Genomic DNA, 19,373 nt, shown 5'->3' on the forward strand with positions numbered 1-19,373 from the left:
GCAGGCGCAGTGAGAGAAAATAAAAAGGGGATTAAGGGGCTGGAGGAAAGAGGCGAAAAAGGCGGGAGTCCCAGCTGTTCCTGTTGATTTCAGGGTTTCCAGTGGTTGTTTTGACAAATAAAAGAGAGCATTTTTGAGAGTGACAGTCGATAGCTTCCATCAGCTGTTGAAAAGAGTTGCCAACGTTACCGAATAAAAATTTGGTATTGCTCGCTACATTTTAAATTTATTAAAGTTTATTTAAAATATACAATTATTAAAATTAAATATTAATAATAATCTCGTTACCGAATACAAATTTGGCAGAGTTCGCTTCCTTTTTAAATTTATAAAATTATACAATTATTAAAATTAAATATTAATAATAATCTTTATAAAAAAACACGATTTTGTACTTATTTTTTTGTTATTAAAACTTCTAATTATTTGTAAGTAGTTTTAAAAGTGTACCTTTTTCAACAGTACACAGAGAGAATTATTCAATTACATTGTTCTTGAATTGAGAACATTCGTTCTTAAAAACTGTGTAAGTTCATTTTAGTATCAATCTTCTGAATACTAGAACGAAATGGTAAGCAGAGAAAAGTTAAAATGAGTTTATTAAACAACTTTTGAATAAGTATGTACTACTGGCTGGACAAATAGTTTAATAATTGAGATATACAATGTACAATGTACATTCAAGAACAATGGAAACATTTTCAACTTCAAAAATTTCGTTTTATTTTTAAGAACATTTTCCACTTAGTTGAAAACGTCAAAATTCTCGCTGTGTAGGTAAAAGCTTACATAAGTTGTTATTAAATAATTATCAAAAAATAGGGGCTTGGACATATTATATTTATATAGTAAATTAAACTAATAATTATTAAGAAGGTTTTTTCAAAGAGTAACTTTCCCAATAGTAAAATAAGGCTTACATACATAAGTTTATCAAATAGTTAGCTCTACTCAAAAAAATACTATTCTATTTAATATCCTCCTTTGAACCGTTCTTCCAAAATTTATTTTTCGCAAAATTTCCGCAATAATTAAGCCCCAAACAAACATATTCTACTTGTTCTGTGCAATCAACAGCGAGGGGCTATTTCCTTTTTCGAGAATTTAACCTCGTGCCCTGTTGACCAAACGCCGAAAATGAGCTGAACTCTGACCGATTCCAAAACCAAATTCGAAACACGGAGATTGTGTTGTCCCCCCCACAAAAGAGACAATCGCAAATGAATCAACCGGTAGCCTTCGCCAAAAATAAAACCCGTTAGAACCAACATATAATGGTGAGTCTATAAAGCCAAGCGCCAATCTGAACATTAACCTATTTTACTTCCTATCAGAATTCTCGTTTTAACATCTGACTTCCGGTTGGGGTTCCGTAAAAAAGCGAACGTGTTTTTTGCCATGTGTTTATCCAATGACTTGAACTTTATGCTATTCATATTTCCTATGCTGATGATGGCCCATTTGGTCAGAAGTGCCTAAGCTTCGCGTATTATTAATTATGATTTATCATGACAACAATAAGGAGCATGATAATTATTTGCCAAAAATCTAATAGCATCAAGGCCATCGATTGGAATCTCATTTGCGATGTGCGAATTGCGTTTTCAGCCCCTTAAGTATTTGATATTTTTTCTTTATTTGCAGATTTGATACGCTTGGGGGGATTCTCTCTTAAATTAAGAAACTTTTTTCACTTCGAAAGAATTGCGTTGCGAAGTTGGGAGATTTCTTTCAATTGGTTAACCAACAAAATCTGGTTCTATTGTTTGAGAAACCAATTTTCGTCTACTTAAAAGTGGTTTATTTATGATTATGCAATATCATATTTTTAGCAATGACATGATGATTTTAATGTTTTCGATAAAAAATTGTCGAGCTCAGTAAAACTACATTTTTTTGATAATCCTGATTATAAGAATCGTTTTTTTTTTAACTGTCTACCAATATTTAAATTTACCGGCTTTTCGTTTTCATTTTTCAGCTTACTTCTTTTCATTGATACAGTCAGTGACTCATAAGAATTAAAATGTTAACGACTGTATGTTAATTACTACGTCAAGAATATTATAATTTTTAACAGTTCTTCTCATTCTGAATATTTATGGGAATGCCGGATAATATGTAAATATATCTGGTAAGCATTGGTCTGCCATAGCAAATCATAATTTCTTCGTTCAATAGTGCCATTTGTAAACCTGACCAACAACTTCCGACTTCATATAGCCACATTCCCAAAGCCCATGGAAAAAAAAAGATTGAAAGAAACACTAAATCCTAAATCAAAGTGGCATTGAATTTTGATTATATTGTTTCTGGCTTTGATTTCAATTAACATAAATGCTCTAAAGTCTTATCTTGAACATCTGTCCACCCATAGACTTTGTAAAATGTTGTAAGAAAATCGATAGATTATTAGCACTGAGCTGAAGATTTCTTTCATAAACATTATAATAAATATCATTTTAAAAATATGAATAGAAAGATGTTAGCTCAATGAAACAGGTGAAGGCGACTCAAAATAGCTATTAATTTCACCAAAAGTTTATTTATAAACCGAACTAGGTAACCTTAACCATACTATATAAGAAAAAAGCTTAAAATTAAACTAATAAACAAATCATAAGTGAAAAGGCCAAAATAACTGACAATTTTGGCCAGAAGGTCGAACTTTAGGAGTCGATGATTTGATGAGAGCTGCCTCTACAAAACTCCAGAGATACTTTGCTGAAGTGTACACGCTCGAATTAAATGGCTTGTTATAAGTTTAGATAATTTGTTTTTTTTATTGTTTTAATTTTTGTGGTCGTTGTTTCCCGTTCAGTGGACCACAGAAAACCCGTTTCATTTAGGACAGATTCATAAATCGCCATTAAAGCCACTCCACTAGTTTTTAGAAATTAGAACACTCTCGATAGGATGCGATTCTATGGTTTCTTATATATGTTTATCTCTTTGATTACCACAAGGTCTGCGATCAGCTTGATTGCCGTCTTAACTGTTTATCTTAGCCGCTTCTCTCATTTGTTTGTTTCAAATTTTAGCACAAATGCGGGAGTTATTTGCACAAGTCAAGGTCGTCTTCTCGGATAAATGCCAGATTTAGCAACTTTGAAAATAATATTCTTTGGGGTATAATCGAGCTTAGCTTATAAGTTTGAAGTTAATATTTAATAAGGAAGACTTTTACTTTATAGTTAAACATTTCTCAGGTTCAGTTGAAACTGTATAACAATTAGGTGTTTAATGATTCCAAATGAATATATTTGTTTTATTTTTGAACTTGAAGTTAAACGCGGCTTTGTTTACATTAATTACAGATGAGTTAAAAACGCAAACACAGTGTAGGTGTGAAAATAATTGTTAGACGGCGTGAACATTTAAAAAATAATGCCATTTATTGTTAATTGATGATTCAAAATTTGTTTTAGTTTGTTAAACAATATTCTTTGTCATATTTGTACTTGTTGAATTTGTTATTCAACTGGTATATCAACAAGTTAGTTTACTTTAAACGCAACTTCTAGGAATTTACAAGCCTTCAGTTATACCATTTTTTTTTGGTATCAAGACTAGACATCTTAATGATTTTTATTTTACTCGACCTTAAAATATGTACAAATGTGTGGCTTTTTAATTTGTGACAGCGAAGTGTTAAATTATAAATATTATTTAACGGGGAAGACAACCAAATAAGCATACGTTACCTTATAGGAATGTCTAATATTTACTATATAGTTGAGGATTGCTAACCAGTTCTTATTTTCAGTGTTGTTTGAACATTAACTTTGTCTTGTTTTATGAAAACTGTACATTTTAATTTTTAGATATTTTTCTACGTGACTTAAAATGCAGTCTTGTTTGAATTATTTAAGCATATGAGAAGATAAGTTCAAAATAAAATTATAAACAAGTTTTCTAGACAGTTAATATAGAAAATTAATAACCAGATTTTCTAGCTTTGATCAGTTGAAGAAACATACATAGTATTGCAAAAGGTTATTCTTAAAATGGAACAGGCGCCATATTTATCAAGCTTAATTTTGACAATTTCTTTGTTCCTTTTTATTGGATATTAAAATCATGACTTAAAATAAACGTAATTAAAGTCCCCTTGTGGGGAAACGAAAGTGCAGCCAATGCAGTAATATAATGCATTAACTATGCAAAGAGATTGCACTTGGGGAGCACTTGAGGAGCATCAAAAGCAATGACCCTCTGGATTTTTCCCCCCCAGCCAACCCACTTTTCCACACATTTTCCCACCAAAGAGCAGAAGGCAGGCCAACCAACTGTAAACGTAAACAATGCCCAGTGCGCAGGACAGTTTTCATTCCGAATCAGAATCCGAATCATAATCTTATTCCGAATCCGGTGGACAGCTGTGCGTCGGAATCGGGTGAAAGCTCCTCCGGATGGCAAAGGAAAAGCTTCAAGTGAGCAGTCAGTGGATTGCGGCCAATTTAAGCGAACGGTTACGCGTTACCTTCGAATTTTCACATATATTTTCCCAGGTTACGTGTCAAGGAGCAGAAGTTACCTTTCGAACGACTTGGCTAATTAAAGGCCAAAGCTCGAGTGTCAAAGTATCTGAATAGAATTATAAAATTATAGAGAGAGAGCCAAAAATGCCAGCCACTGTTGGCCAAGTTGTGCCACAAAACGAGCAACAAATCACTTTTTGAACCTGGCCATTTGCCAGCCGAGGGAAACCCACAAAAGCGATATCTACAACAATAACAACAGCAACAACGACCATGTCGAGTGGCAGGTAGGATTCTAGCCATATTCATTCATATCATAGATACATTTGGCATATACTAGACAGCCGTTTCGACCGTATCAGTTAGTTGTTATGACTGATATTTGTCGTGTAATCAATAAATTGATTTTTGATTGCAACGTGTGTGGGTTTTCTTCCTAGTTCTGGTTCTCCTCCTTCTTGTTTTGCTGTTGTCTTCTGTCTGGGAAATGGGAAATGCTTTCTTTTTTTGTTTCTCTTCTGGCGGCGTCACACTGACTGGCTTTACAACACTTATTTTGCCTTAGCCAATACAGTTGGCCGCCCAAAGTGCGTATACTTGATATGCTTGGGCTGTGGTTTCTTAATTTTAGGAAGCAATGGAGTGCCTCCATAACTAATTTCATTAAATGTTAAGTCACAGTTTACTTGCATTAAGACATTAGAAAATTTATTGTAATAGTTTTAGTTTTAGATTTGTGTTTGCTGTCGAGGAAATCTCTAGGCTGGCTACGAATATCTTAAGATTTTTAATTTATAAAAAAAATTATATTTATTTCTCAACTGATTTTTACAAAGAAGTTAATATTGTCTGTATCTAAACTTCATATTTAACTATTGTTAATTAATTGTAGATGCTTCCTGGAATTTCACAATTATTCTTTTATTATAATTATTTCATCATATCATGGCTTTAATAAAAGTTGTATGCATAGGGGTTTCCCCATTTCAACATAACAAACTTGTTCCACTTTTTCTCTTATTTTAGCTTGTTAGCCATGCGTTTTGCTAACTCAAATCCCACACATGCAGAGACAACAAAAAAAGACAGGCAAATTGAGGCGACGTACTGTGTTATTTATTTATTTATTAACTTTCGCAAGCGTTTGCACTAGTCGGGACTAAAAATAGACTTAGATGGAAGAAAGATTAGGGAGGTCGTAGTGCTTCCAAAGTTGACACCCCCTATTATTACCTACCAATCGCAGCAAAAGCCATGTCTAAAGTCTGGGATCCCACCAACAACTAGCCATGTAATTAGGATAATCGAGTTGCTTAAAATATGCACGAAAAGTACACATAATTACAATCAAAAGAAAATTGGCCAGGGAAAGTGAGAAAATGGATGGCTTGCTGTGGGAGCTTCCATTTCAATGGCGTAAGAGGATATCCCCGGATGACTCATGGCATCCGAAAGCTGGGCAAAGCCACACAGAACAAACAGACGCAGTCTCCTTTTACCACTTTCCCTCTTTCTTTTTACACGAAAAAAAATATTTGAGTATATTTTAATTAAATTTAAATATTTTACAGATAGATACTATTTAATAAAAGTATTTTTGTAAAAGTTCTAAGTAAAAAAATGTTGTTTGAATTTAATAAACAATATTTAGATCTAAAAATTAAAAAAACAAGAAAGGAAGTTAGCTTCGGCAAGCCGAAGCTTATATACCCTTGCAGCTATAATTATTAAATTTAAAAACACAAAAAATGATATTCCCAATAGTATAAGATAATATGTCAAAAAACACCGAAGCTATAATTTGTTTCATATTATTTTCCTACCAATTTTCCGATCGTTCCTATGGCAGCTATATGACATAGTCGTCCGATTTTGATAAAATTAAATTCGAAACTCAGAACTAATTAAAAAATGTTATTTCCAAGCGTAGGAGGTTATATGTTAAAAAACACCGAAGCTATAATTTGTTTCATATTATTTTCCTACCAATTTTGCGATCGTTCCTATGGCAGCTATATGACATAGTCGTCCGATTTTGATAAAATTTAATTCGAAACTCAGAACTAATTAAAAAATGTTATTTCCAAGCGTTGGAGGTTATATGTTGAAAAACACCGAAGCTATAATTTTTTTCATATTATTTTTCCACAAATTTTCCGATCGTTCCTATGGCAGCTATATGATATAGTCGTCCGATTTCGATAAAATTTAATTCAAAATTCAAAATTATTTAAAAATTGTTATTTCCAAGATTAGGAGTTTATATGCTAAAAAACACCAAAGATATAATTTTTTTTCATTTTTTTGTCCGATTATTCCTATGGGAGCTATAAGATATAGTTGTCCGATCCGGCTGGTTCCGACTTATATACTACCTGCAAAAGATATAAGACTTTTGGGAAAGTTTCAGCCCGATAGCTTTAAAACTGAGAGACTAGTTTGCGTAGAAACGGACGGACAGACGGACAGACGGACAGACGGACAGACGGACATGGCTAGATCGACTCGTCTAGTCATGCTGATCAAGAATATATATACTTTATGGGGTCGGAAACGTCTCCTTCACTGCGTTGCAAACTTCTGACTGAAATCAATATACCCTCTGCAAGGGTATAAAAATGTTTGATATGTGTCACAACATATTTTTGAATGATTATTAAATAGTTTTACAATCTCGGAGGAATTTAGCGAAATGACTAAATTGTAATGCTCATTACAATTGCATCAAAAATATTTAATATATAAATATATATATATAAATAATATAAATAATATAAATACTTTATGGAAAAATACTAGTGTGTTTAACATAACATGCGATTAAAAAATTTCTGGACGTAAACATTTTTAATAGAAAAAAAAATAAATTATGCCTTGACAAAATTTTAAAAGATAAATAAATAATTTGTAAAGCTCTGGAGAATTTTATGACATGAATATTTTTTGTTATGTAGATCATCGCAACGTCATCTTGGCGCCAAAAAATTAACAGGCAAAAAATTTGCATGTTCTTCCTGTCCGTGTGTTTGTACACGTGGTTGTGGTTACAGTTGAGGTCGTGTGGGTGTCTAACCACAAAAGTCATTTCCTGATGAAGGTGACAGAGTCATCACGTCGATTTGGTTATGCAGGCAAATGCACTTTGGCCTTAAAATCACTATATAAAATTTAATGGAAATTTTTTATTTTTTCCTTAAGAGTTGTCTACATTTTGTTGTTATAGCACTAATAAAAGATGCACGAGTACTGTAAACTTTGATTTAGTAATAATTCTTTGCTCCCGGAAAAGATTAAAGAGTAAATTTCAAAGTAAGCGGGCAATTAAGACATTTATAAGTGATTAAAAAAACTTCCGAATAAAAAGCTCATTTAGAGATGCCCATGTTGAATTACCAAAACCACTTACATTTATTTAAACTCCGAAGCATAAGCTACAATAAGGGCAAGAGAATCACGCAGCCTAATTTCCACAATTTTATATTCATTAGGGCAGTTTCTCCAAGCCATTTCAATTCAATTTGCCCCATTTCGTCCTTTATATTATCCTTGCAGCCTGCTGGACGTGCTCTGCAGTGGGAGTGGCGCCCGTTTGGCCCTGGGAACCTCGGTAATCTCGTATCTGATTGTCTACAATGAGGCATCCGCTCCGAGCCTGCTGTTCGCCGTCCTTTTGGCCACCATCTATGGCACACTGGCGGGTGAGAATCGGTTGAAATATATATAACATTAATATTCCAAACTATGATTCATTATTCCAGCACGTTGCAAAACAAGTCTACGCAGTCTGCAAATGCCGTATGTGAGGGCCACGAATAAGTTTGACTTTGGCTGTTTGTTTTTGGCCACCTGGCTGGATGCCCTGGCCGCCATGTGTGCCTGTGCTGCCCTGGCCAGGACCCTCAGTGCCTGCTTGGATGCCATGACCGGGGGTCTGGCCAGGATCCTCATTTTGGGTGAGTAGGAACTGGGTCCTAAGCAAACAAAAGTGAGCTAAAATGCTCTAAAAAAAAGTAAAATTAAATTAAAACTAATTTAAGTAAATTTTTGAAAATAATACAATTTAAATATAACGCTATGCGAACTATAAAACATAGAATATATAGATAAACATTTAAAAAAAAGCATAATAACAAAATACTAAATAAATAATACAACCAATTTGTATGTTAAGTTTACAAAAAATCTATTGATTTAAAAAGAGAATTACGTAGGCATATACATTAAATTCTTAAGTGTATTTAATATGTCTTCTGTTGTGGTAAAAGAATTTGTTAGTTAGGTATTATCTAAATATAGTTTTTGTAAATATCTAAATATAATAAAGAGAAATTCTACTATTTCAGTAATGTCCCAGGCCTTTGTAGTTGCTAAAATTACAACTTACAAAATAAACATAAAAAAAACTTCCTTTACAAAAGCTAAAAATAGTTTTATAGTGGCTAAAACTAAAATCTAAATAAAATACTTCCATGCTTTTAAAGCCTAACTTAATTATGTTATTTAAAATATGAATTCATGTCAAGTTTAAATTAACATTATTTCCTTTGATTTATAAAACCTATACGTATACTCAATATTTCGTCGCGAACTGTTTTGGCTTAAAAGAAAATAAAACGTTGCCTACTTTTAGGCCGCAATGCACCCGCGAATGAGCCTTGGCCGGATGTTCTGGGCGTCTCCGTTGTCTTCCTCGTCACTGGCATGTTCATGCTGGGCCTGGAGGTGGGTACTCCTCGTCCAAGTCCCAATTCTAGACACCCACTCTCATTGCATTAACGTATTCACAGCACTCGAGGGCCTTCAGCCTCATCCTGACACTCGGAATGTTCGGCTTGAATGCCATCCTAAGCGCCGTCGGCTGGTGGCGGGGCGACATGTTGGCCTGGTCTGCGGAGAACTACTTCCAGCCCGATGGCATTAGCAGTGTAAGTGGCCGTAGAATCCCAATACCCCATCTACCATCTGGAACTTCGTTATTGGGTCAGTGCACTGTGCCAGTCTGAGTTTTTGTTATTTTGTTTAGCGGGTTTCCCTTTTTTTTTTGTTTGCCGACTCCCATCGATTTTCGCTGTCGTGACTGGGAACAATTGCGTGACTGCGGCTGAAGGCACAGGATACGGGCTTTTGATTATGACACGTTCTGCCGCGTTTCGTTTTTGTTTTTTAGACCCCTTTTCTCCGGCATTCTTTGGTGGAAAGCCACCAGTCAGACAGCAAAAACTCCGAAGAAACTTGGGTGCTCATGAAACCGAATCTGGCAATACTCTTAAACCCCCTATAAAAACTTTCCTGAAAATCCATTTTTATAACAGTTTATCTATAGATCTTTAAATTGGTTACATTTTAAGATAAAATCGATGAAGTTCATACTGTATTTTTTTAAGAAACTTTAAAAAACCTTAAAAAAATAACGTTAGCCTTTAAAGATGTTCCCTTAAAATTATACTTTAATATATTTTTCTTTTTATATATATTCTTTTTTGTAACTAGAACGTTTTTTTAGTTAAGTAACGAAAGGTAAAAAGGGCTTAAAGGATCAATTGAAGATATAATAGTCAGATAAATAATCATCTTTAAACCATAATTATAACACCCTGTCTTAGGGAATAGAACAGTTTTGTATGGGGTGAACAACATTGTAGACTAAGGGAACGTCTGTTATTAGCTAAGCTGCCATTTGAGGAATTATCCAGCTAATAACTGGTTCTAACCACCACCTGCAGGTCTTCCTGGCCACAGCCCTGCTCACTTACTCCTTCCCCAGCGATTGGCCCCAACAACATCGAAGTGGTCGATTCACGGCGACCTTAATCACCGGATTGGTCAGCACTTCGCTGCTGCTGACAGCCATTTGTCTCTCCACAGTGGTGCACTACAAGTAAGTTTGATAATGAGATAATCACTGGCATGAAACAAATTTATTTACTTGTATACAGTTCTGTGAAATACAATTTATATTGAGATTCTTGTAAAAGTTTTCATGTTAAGTTTTCAGGAACCCTTAGGGTTGCAATCTTAATGAGATTAATAAACATTGTTATTATACTTTATTCTCTTATTAATATAATTTATCAATGTATTCCATTCCAGAACCCATGAAGACTATGTAGCTGTGCCTCTATTCAACATCCTAGACGAAAGTGGATTCCATAAGTTGGTGCCCGCCTCGGCTTGCATGTTGCTCCTAACAAGTTCGGCGGCATTTTTGGAACTTTTTCCGGAACTTTATGGCATTGTGGTGCGTTTGGCCACCTCGGAGTGGAGGATACTGTCTAAGCAGATCAGTTACGAGAGTTCGGAGAGTGGAAATCCCGTACTGGCCGTTTTTATTGCCGGCAGCATGTGCGCCATGTTGGCTTTCGCCTGTCCATTGCAACATCTTAGTTATACACTTGCCGCTGGGCACATGGGTGGGGTATTCCTGCGGGCCTTCTATCTTTTGTACATCCCCTACAGACCCAAGTTCATGGCGCCCAGCAGCGAGTCTTCACTGTCGTACAGTCGTCTGTCCACAGCACCGATTGCCAAGAGTAGCAGTTACAGCAGTGCAACAACTTCCAGTTCGAGTCGCTTGAAGAGAAGTCTCTGGAAGATCGGTCTGCCCAAGCACAGTGGCCTGAAGAAGCCAAAGTCGAAGCCCAGAAATAAGCAGGAGCTGGAAAAGGAGTGGCTACTCCTGGGCGAACCTACATCGCCATGTCCTCAACGGGAGGGCAGAGATGTGGAATCCACCATTCTGTCTGATGGAGAGCCTCCGGTAAGTGTAAAAACTCATTATGATAAGGGGTATTAAGTAAAGAAAAGTATTTTGCAAAATTTCAATAATTATAATATAATTATAACTATAATTAGTAAGTGTTTTAATATTAAAATGTTATAACACTTCGAAGTGGTTATAACTATAGTTGGTTTGTAAAAATTAACTAATCCATTTACAAGCCATTAATCTATTTAATACACCCAGAAAAAAAAGAACGAAAAAAATCAAGAACATTTTTCATGAAATGCGAACAATCCGTTCTCCATTTTTAGTTCTCACATTTCGAACGTTTGTTCACGAAAATCGAACGGTGTTGGTAGCAATTTCTACCGACGAACAACTTGGTTCCAAATTGCGAAAAATGTTCTCAGATATCGAACGCCGTTCATGAAAAAGCTGCGATAGACGCGAAAAGTCTATCGAAATCGATAAACTATCAACATCGTTCATAAAAACATGTATGTAGGTCTAGTGTCCCAATTGTCCGTACTCTAAAAATTCGCTCGGTGGTCCAGCTGCTAGAGCGTCCGCCTCCGACACATGGTAGCACAGGTTCGAGTCCGCGAGAAGACGGTTGTGGACTGTAAGTTTTATTAAAATATTATTTCTAATGTTTATATGTACTTCTATCAATAAATAATTACTTTGTCATCAGCAAAATACATTAAATTCTACCAATAACAAAACATTAGATGGGAAATTAAATAAATCTCTACCAGGCGTCCAGAAAGTCTAGCAATGTACACAAACCTCATTTTTTTAGATTTTTATGTTCTCAGGTTAAGCCCGAAATGTTCTTAAATTGACACCATTCGTTCGGAACCCGACCTAAAGTTTCGGTCACATTTTACGAACGACCGTTCATGAACTGTCAACAAACGGGCTCACGCACTTTTTGACAACGTTTGGTCTTGATTTTTGAACGTTTCGAACGGATTTTTTTCTGGGTGTAGCAAATATTAATATGTTATTGCTTATTAAATATTAAGTAAAGTAAATCCAGTTTCTTAATTAAAATAAAGAAAACTAAAATCTTTTTATATTTATTTTTGCATAGCTTGGAAGCTGGCAAAATTTTGGTTTTTAGTTCATTTAAACACCCTCAAAAAGTTAATAGGTTTAGTTTTATTTTGTGTTTCCCCACTTATTTGAATCGATGTTTTAGGAAGTATTTGTATACCTTATGCATTACTTACAGGCTGTTACAAATATGTGTAATTATTTATCATTAATGAAAAAATGTGTTACTAAATATGCAATAATTACAACATTTTTTTTAATGATTCTTTTCCTTAGCCATCTGACTTTGAGTATCCAGATAAGTTCGACAAGAGCGATTCGGACACCTCAACGGACATTGATGCCATTGTGGACGAGTATCGTGAGAAGATCAAGGTACAAATCAGTCACAAATACCTTCATTATTTTGATTTCTAATATAATTTATTTTTCAAAAAATCCAGGTAACCACAGCAGGTCCTTTGGAGCGCAGTGTGCGAGTGCCTACAGTGAGCTCTTGGCGCGTGACCATGTTCGCCCTTGTGGTGATTGGATTGGGTATTGCCCTCTGCATTGCCGGTCTAATGATGCACTGGGCACCGGCAGCTTTGACAGGTGGAATTGGAGTCCTAATTGTGACTATAATGATGGGATTTATACCCAAATATACGGGCAGTGTGATCAACGTGAGTCCCGTGATCTGTGGAATGTCGCTGCTGATGGGCGTAATCCTGTTCAGCGGATGTGCCATACATTCCTGGCCAGGATTGCTCATTTGGTTGATGGCCGGACTGATTATGGTGGTCAGATGCGATAAATACTGTTGCAATTGCTTCGAGCACACGACCATATTGAATGCCCAGTTGATACCAAGTGTCTCTGGGAAAAGCAGTGCGGGATCAGCATCGGGATCGGTAGCGAACTTGGCTGGTCCATCCACCAGCATCCGGATACCCAGACCGCCCAAGGGAGTGGGCGTGGTCGGGCTGCCACAGCGCGTCAATGGCCACAGATGACAGTCGGAGTCCTCGGAGGAGGAGGGCGAGGACCTGTTCCACGAGGACTTCAATGTGCGCGACTTCGACGAGGAGGACGACGAGGATTGCTGGACTGATTAGCTTGCCGCCTTTGAAATCTATTTAGGAAACCGTTTACTTGCTATGCAGATCTCCAGGATGATCTAGCTTTGAGCCACATATGCCTGAAATTTTCTAGCTAGCTAAATTGTTTGTCGAAATTTACCCATGTATTTATGTAACTATAGCTAGGCGACTCTCTCTACAACTAGGTTCCAAATAAAATTAAAACAAAAAATTTCAAAATAAAAGTTATCGGAATTTTTTTTTAAGCGAACGAAATTCACATTTATCATCAGATAACAGAAAGGCTTTCTAGGCATATAAATTCTCATTCTCCATGAGATAATCCACTAGTTCCCTGATGGGCGACATGATAATCTCTTCATAACCCGGTTGAATGTCCATTACCCTTAGTAACAGTCCACTGCGATCGACATTGAGATAATAGTCAAACTTCTCTGGCTCTTCGGATCGCAATCTATTTGAAATACTAGGCGACATTTTGGTCTGCGGTTCGGTTAGAGCCCAAATAAGTAGAGCTGCTAATCGAGTTCGTTGGCATTCTTTCAGAAATATCTCTCGGGTTATCAAACTTTTTTCCAAACCCATGCGATCAAGATTAGATTCCAGGCATTTATAATAGTGCTCAAGGCACTCATCATATATCTTCCTTCTGACTTCAACGGAGGCAACTATATAAAGTAAGAACAAAACATCTAAGGTAGGAGAACAGTACTTGGCTATCTGAAAATCAACAATGCAACAAGCATCGGGTAAAACTGAAGAATTCTTCTCAAAATGATAAAGGATATTACGATCCCAGGCATCACGATGACATAGCACATTCCTAATAGTCTGTGAGGGCTCAACCAATTCTTCAGCTTTGGTTAGTAAGTTGTAAAGCTTATCTTGGATAAATTGTTGAGCTTTTCTTGTTTGATATTGCGGATGACGGGCTGCTAAAAAAACAATGGCCTATAAAATTAAAAAAAATATATTATCAAAATGAACTTCACTTCTTAGCCGTGCTCTTTACCAACCTTAAGTCCAGTTATGTACCAAGAATTATTCGCATCCAAATGCAATTCAATAAGCACGTCTTTGTAATTTTTGTAAATATTTAAAATTTCCTTTTCTTCCCATGCAATACTTGCAGCATGTAATTCAGATAAGTGTTCCAGCACCAGTTTATAATGATCTAAAGTATAGCTTTCTTTGGCATTGAGGTGTCTATAGTTCTGGGTGAGATCTTCTAGAACTAGAATGTCGTTCCGACTGTAATAGCATTTTGGAAAGAGCTTCTTTATGGCTAAACAATTTGTATATTTAACTTAATGCAACAAAATAAAAATGTAAGTTTTCTTACCATATTTTTGAATATTGGGTAATATGTGAGTGTAGACGGCTGATTCCTTATGAAAAACTCCCTTGCGTTCGCACTCTTCTCTTTGTGGCTCATTTTTGCGGGGCAAACTTTTGATAAAATATTTTAGGAAATGTTTTTTCTTTTCCCCAATGTCTTCTACCTCCAAGTGTAATTTGTAGTACTCGCCCATGTATCCCATAAGATCATTGGAACCTGCATCCAGCTGAGAATTTAGTACTACGAGATGGGACTTTTCGATCTCTGGAAGAGTTCTCTGGGCTATAAGAACACACTCCTCTGGACTTAGCAGATCCATTGTTGAAGATGTTATCCGCTCCGCTTTTAGAATCCAAATAAAACAACTCGAGAAGCTACCCCAGAACATATCTTTTATAAGATTTTGTCAGTTAAGACATCAAAATAATCTTAAGAGAAAAAATTAGATAGGTATCTACTTTTATCTATATCATCTAAGATATCAAAATGCCTTTATTACGCTACAAATTCTTTTATAATAGACCAATAATACAAATATTATCTATATAACAAATTCATATAAAAGTAAAGATACCCCAAAAACGTAACTAACAAACCCCATCAAGCTTAAGCGATAAGATAGTCCCCTGAGAGGAGAATTGGTAAACAGAGAGCACACGCCAAACTGATAGGATCCCGAGTGTTACCAGGGGAACAGAACAAGATAGTGAGGTGCTACAATGTCGTTTAATCAGTTTTGTTTATGATATGTCAGGGCCAGCAAATCCCCCACACATTCGTACATATAATCAGCAAACTCGGGATGATCTTTCATCAAACGGAGAACATCTTTCGTGCGATCCACATTGCAAAATCGATGAAAATCCTCCGGACTTTCATCCTTTAAGTTTTTCAGATAATTATCAGGTAAACGGAGAATAGTTGCCGCCATGCAATTGTATATCGCTCCAAACAAAGCAAAGTCTTTCAGAGATTGCTCGAATTCTTGTTTACTAAGTTGTTCCTGATTGGGATCAATACCCATTTCTCGAAGCTCCTCAGCCAATGCGTTGTAATATGTTTGAGTCAGACTCTCAATTATCTTTTTTTCGACTTGAAGGTTCCAAATTTAAATAACTGACCAGGTGAAAGTCCATGGCTGGTGGGGAATAGCGACAAAGTTGAAAGTCCACCAGAACAGATCTTTTCACCTGGGGCTGCTCACGGTGGTAAAAGACATTGGCACCCCAGGCGTCTCGGTGGACAAAGACGTTCCTATGAATTGGTGACGAATTAACCATATAGTAAACCCTGTCCAGATATCTTGGCAACTGGGATGCTATAAACTCTTGGGCTTCGGCATTATCTAAGACATCCGGATGGGTGGCAGCCAATGCCAGGACAAGAAATCCCACATGCTCTGTGGCTGGAACTACATTAAAATTTAGTAACTGCCCATGCTCGTTCTTATCGATTAATAAATTTTCTAGTATCTCTTTACACTCTTCTGTACTTAACAAATCCGTCCGAATTTTTCGCGCTAGAACTGGGTTATATTGATTATTACTCATTTTTTATTAATCTGCTATCACCACTCTACGGCTGATGATTTTAAACTGTTTTCACTTTCAGTTGGTATTGAATATTATACCAAAGAGTATAAATCTTCATAGAAAGCGCGGCGGCATACCTGTTTTGTCAAAGAACTTGTTCTATTTCAAGATTTCGATTATTGCAGTTCTTTTGCAAACGGATTTCGCCAAAAACATTTAATTACATTTTTTATATTCCTGAAACTTGATTTACGTATACCTACCATTCGGTAAATAAGTAAACGCGTGTATTAGGATTTGACAAAAAAATAACATTTTTAGTTAGATTTGTTTAAAGTTTCTTGAAAGAACGACAAATTTTAAAAAGTTCCACGGTTGAATATCGATTTCTCCAGCTGTAGTTATCCGAATGATTTAACATTTGTTGTATTTAGTCCTCTGAAACCTCTACTTTAAAAATACATTTTTAAACACCAGTTTTTTAATAAAAATAGAAACAAATTAAATTTAAAAAAAAATTTGGATGGCCATAAGCATATTTTAAGAGTGAACGAGATACCAAGAATTATTCGCATCCAAATGCAATTCAATAAGCACATCTTTGTAATTTTTGTAAATATTTAAATTTTCCTTTTTGTTCCCATGCAATATTTGCAGCATGTAATTCAGATAAGTGTTCCAGCACCAGTTTATAATGATCTAAAGTATAGCTTTCTTTGGCATTGAGGTTGTCTGTAGTTCTGGGTGAGATCTTCTAGAACTAAAATATCGTTCCGACTGTAGAAGCATTTTGGAAAGAGCTTCTTTGTGGCTGAACAATTTATAAATTTAATTTTATACAAAAACAAAAATTTAAAGTTTTCTTACCATATCTTTGAATTTTGGGTAATAGATGAGTGTAGACGGCAGATTCCTTATGAAAAACTCCCTATCTATATCATCCAAGTTATCATAGTGCCTTTATTAATCTACAAATTCTTTTTATAATAGACCAATTAATAAAAATGTTATCTATTTAAAAATGCATGTAAAAGTGATGATACCACAAAAACGTAACTAACGAACCCCATCAAGCTTAAGCGATAAGATAGTCCCCTAAGAGAACAATACAGATTGGTAAACAGCCAACACACCCCAAACTGATAGGATCCCGAGTGTTACCAGGAAGACAGAAAAAGATAGTGAGGTGCTACAATGTCGTTTAATCAGTTTTGTTTATGATATGTCAGGGCCAGCAAATCCCCCACACATTCGTACATATAATCAGCAAACTCGGGATGATCTTTCATCAAACGGAGAACATCTTTCGTGCGATCCACATTGCAAAATCGATGAAAATCCTCCGGGCGTTCATCCTTTAGGTTTTTCAGATAATTATCAGGTAAACGGAGAATAGTTGCTGCCATGCAATTGTATATCGCTCCAAACAAAGCAAAGTCTTTCAGAGATTGCTCGAATTCTTGTTTACTAAGTTGTTCCTGATTGGGATCAATACCCATTTCTCGAAGCTCCTCAGCCAATGCGTTGTAATATGTTTGAGTCAGACGCTCAATTATCTTTTTTCGACTTGAAGGTTCTAAATTTAAATAACTGACCAGGTGAAAGTCCATGGCTGGTGGGGAATAGCGACAAAGTTGAAAGTCCACCAGAACAGATCTTTTCACCTGGGGCTCCTCACGGTGGTAAAAGACATTGGCACCCCAGGCGTCTCGGTGGACAAAGACGTTCCTATGAACTGGTGACGGATTAACCATATAGTAAACCCTGTCCAGATATCTTGGCAACTGGGATGCTATAAACTCTTGGGCTTCGGCATTATCTAGGACATCCGGATGGGTGGCAGCCACTGCCAGGACAGCCTGAATAAATGCAAAGCATAAGATATGAAAAATTATTATCTAAAAAGCTTTCACTTACTCGTAAGCCCGTAGTATACCAATCAACATCAGGATTAACAGAGACTTCTTTAAGCACCTCTCTAAACTCCACTCCAATCGATTTCCCCTCCTGATTTTCGTAGGCTATACTACTGGCGTGCAAAGTGGCCAATGATTTTAAAATGGGTCCTAACTGATTTTCATTTAGAAAGCGAGTTCCTGCAGGTAGGGCCACATAGCCCATGTCCTCCACATTTTGCATTACAAACAGATCTTTGCGGGTGAAATAGGACTTGGCACACCAAACATGGGGAGCTGTTATAACTCAAATATAGTGATATTAAACAGCACACTAAAAATTCACACTTACAAAATTTTTTTAGATCATTTAGCAATTCGTACAGCTTACTCTCCTTCTTAATAAGACCCAATTTCTCCATATAGAATTCCATATTAGCATTTTGGAAGATCACGGACTTGACAAACAGTCGAGAAGTTTGTACGTCTTTCTGATTCTCCAACTGATATCGGAGGTACAAGTGAAAGTATTCACCAAGAAATCCCACATGTTCTGTGGCTGGAACTACATCAAAATTAAGTAACTGCCCATGCTCGTTCTTATCGGTTAATAAATTTTTTAGTATCTCCTCACACTCTGCTGTAGTAAACAATTCCGTCCGATTTTTTCGCGTAAGAACTGGGTTATACTGATCGTTACTCATTTCATATAAATCCACTGTCACTATCACGACTGTACGGCTGTTGATTTTAAACTGTTTACATTTTCAGTTGGTATTGAATATTATACCAAAGATTATGAATTTTCAGAGAGAGCGCGGGAGCATACCTCTTTTGTCAAAGAGCTTCTTCTATTTTAAGATTTCTTTTATTGCCGTGCTTTTGCAAACGGATTTTTCAAAAAACATTTTATTACATTTTTATATTCCTGAAATTTTATTTACGTATACTATTCGGTAAATAAGTAAACGCGTGTATTAGGATTTGCCAAAAAAAAATATCTTTTTTAGTTAGAATTTTTTTAAGTTTGTTGAAAGAACGACAAATTTTAAAAAGTTACACGATTAAAAATCGATTTCTCCAGCTGTAGTTATCCGATTGACTTAACTTTTGTTGTATTTAGTCCTCTGAAACCTCTACTTTAAAAATACATTTTTAAAGACACTAATTTTTTAATAAAAATAAAAACAATTTAAATTAAAAAAAAAATGTTGATGGCCATTACCATCTTTTAAGAGTGAGTGAGATGAACAGCTTGGGCCTA

General features: G+C 35.8%; 3 protein-coding genes and 1 pseudogene across 5 annotated transcripts; 1 reads left to right on the forward strand and 3 right to left on the reverse strand.

Annotated features, from left to right (window-relative positions):
* Positions 1 to 4,454: 4,454 nt before the first annotated feature.
* LOC119547686 lies at positions 4,455 to 13,567 on the forward strand. Its single transcript, XM_037854650.1, has 9 exons — positions 4,455 to 4,768; positions 8,034 to 8,179; positions 8,240 to 8,434; positions 9,112 to 9,203; positions 9,269 to 9,406; positions 10,205 to 10,359; positions 10,572 to 11,238; positions 12,538 to 12,636; positions 12,705 to 13,567. The coding sequence occupies exons 1-9, from the start codon at positions 4,755 to 4,757 to the stop codon at positions 13,254 to 13,256; spliced, it is 2,058 nt and encodes a 685-aa protein (XP_037710578.1). The 5' UTR covers positions 4,455 to 4,754; the 3' UTR covers positions 13,257 to 13,567.
* On the reverse strand, positions 13,507 to 15,030 carry LOC119547687. Of its 3 annotated transcripts, XM_037854653.1 has the most exons (4): positions 14,846 to 14,960; positions 14,686 to 14,792; positions 14,360 to 14,628; positions 13,510 to 14,294 (listed from the first exon to the last, which is right to left on the reverse strand). In XM_037854653.1, the coding sequence occupies exons 1-4, from the start codon at positions 14,902 to 14,904 to the stop codon at positions 13,632 to 13,634; spliced, it is 1,098 nt and encodes a 365-aa protein (XP_037710581.1). In that variant the 5' UTR covers positions 14,905 to 14,960; the 3' UTR covers positions 13,510 to 13,631. The 3 variants fall into 3 exon arrangements, with proteins under 3 accessions (XP_037710580.1, XP_037710581.1, XP_037710579.1); XM_037854652.1 differs by having other exon boundaries at positions 13,507 to 14,294; positions 14,360 to 14,577; positions 14,686 to 15,030; XM_037854651.1 differs by having other exon boundaries at positions 14,686 to 15,030.
* Positions 15,031 to 15,389: 359 nt separating this feature from the next.
* On the reverse strand, positions 15,390 to 16,232 carry LOC119546331 (annotated as a pseudogene).
* A 1,164-nt stretch (positions 16,233 to 17,396) lies between these two features.
* Positions 17,397 to 19,373, reverse strand: LOC119548184. The gene is made up of 3 exons (XM_037855299.1): positions 18,462 to 19,373; positions 18,132 to 18,406; positions 17,397 to 18,073 (listed from the first exon to the last, which is right to left on the reverse strand). Exons 1-3 carry the CDS (start codon positions 18,811 to 18,813, stop codon positions 17,420 to 17,422), a joined length of 1,281 nt encoding a protein of 426 aa, XP_037711227.1. The 5' UTR covers positions 18,814 to 19,373; the 3' UTR covers positions 17,397 to 17,419.

Source organism: Drosophila subpulchrella, chromosome 2L (genome assembly GCF_014743375.2).
Source record: "Drosophila subpulchrella strain 33 F10 #4 breed RU33 chromosome 2L, RU_Dsub_v1.1 Primary Assembly, whole genome shotgun sequence".
Classification (NCBI taxonomy): domain Eukaryota; kingdom Metazoa; phylum Arthropoda; class Insecta; order Diptera; family Drosophilidae; genus Drosophila; species Drosophila subpulchrella.

Bases quoted from the DNA above. Each gene is read 5' to 3' on its own strand.
- LOC119547686 (XM_037854650.1), top strand. The intron at 9,407-10,204 runs GTAAGTGGCCGT...CACCACCTGCAG, and splicing joins AGCCCGATGGCATTAGCAGT to GTCTTCCTGGCCACAGCCCT. The intron at 11,239-12,537 runs GTAAGTGTAAAA...TCTTTTCCTTAG, and splicing joins TGTCTGATGGAGAGCCTCCG to CCATCTGACTTTGAGTATCC.
- LOC119547687 (XM_037854651.1), bottom strand. From the start codon at position 15,001: ATGGATCTGCTAAGTCCAGAGGAGTGTGTTCTTATAGCCCAGAGAACT. The intron at 14,629-14,685 runs GTAAGAAAACTT...CAAATTGTTTAG, and splicing joins ACCCAATATTCAAAAATATG to CCATAAAGAAGCTCTTTCCA. The intron at 14,295-14,359 runs GTTGGTAAAGAG...TTAATTTTATAG, and splicing joins GGTACATAACTGGACTTAAG to GCCATTGTTTTTTTAGCAGC.
- LOC119548184 (XM_037855299.1), bottom strand. From the start codon at position 18,813: ATGAGTAACGATCAGTATAACCCAGTTCTTACGCGAAAAAATCGGACG. The intron at 18,407-18,461 runs GTAAGTGTGAAT...GAGTTATAACAG, and splicing joins AAATGATCTAAAAAAATTTT to CTCCCCATGTTTGGTGTGCC. The intron at 18,074-18,131 runs GTAAGTGAAAGC...GCATTTATTCAG, and splicing joins GGTATACTACGGGCTTACGA to GCTGTCCTGGCAGTGGCTGC.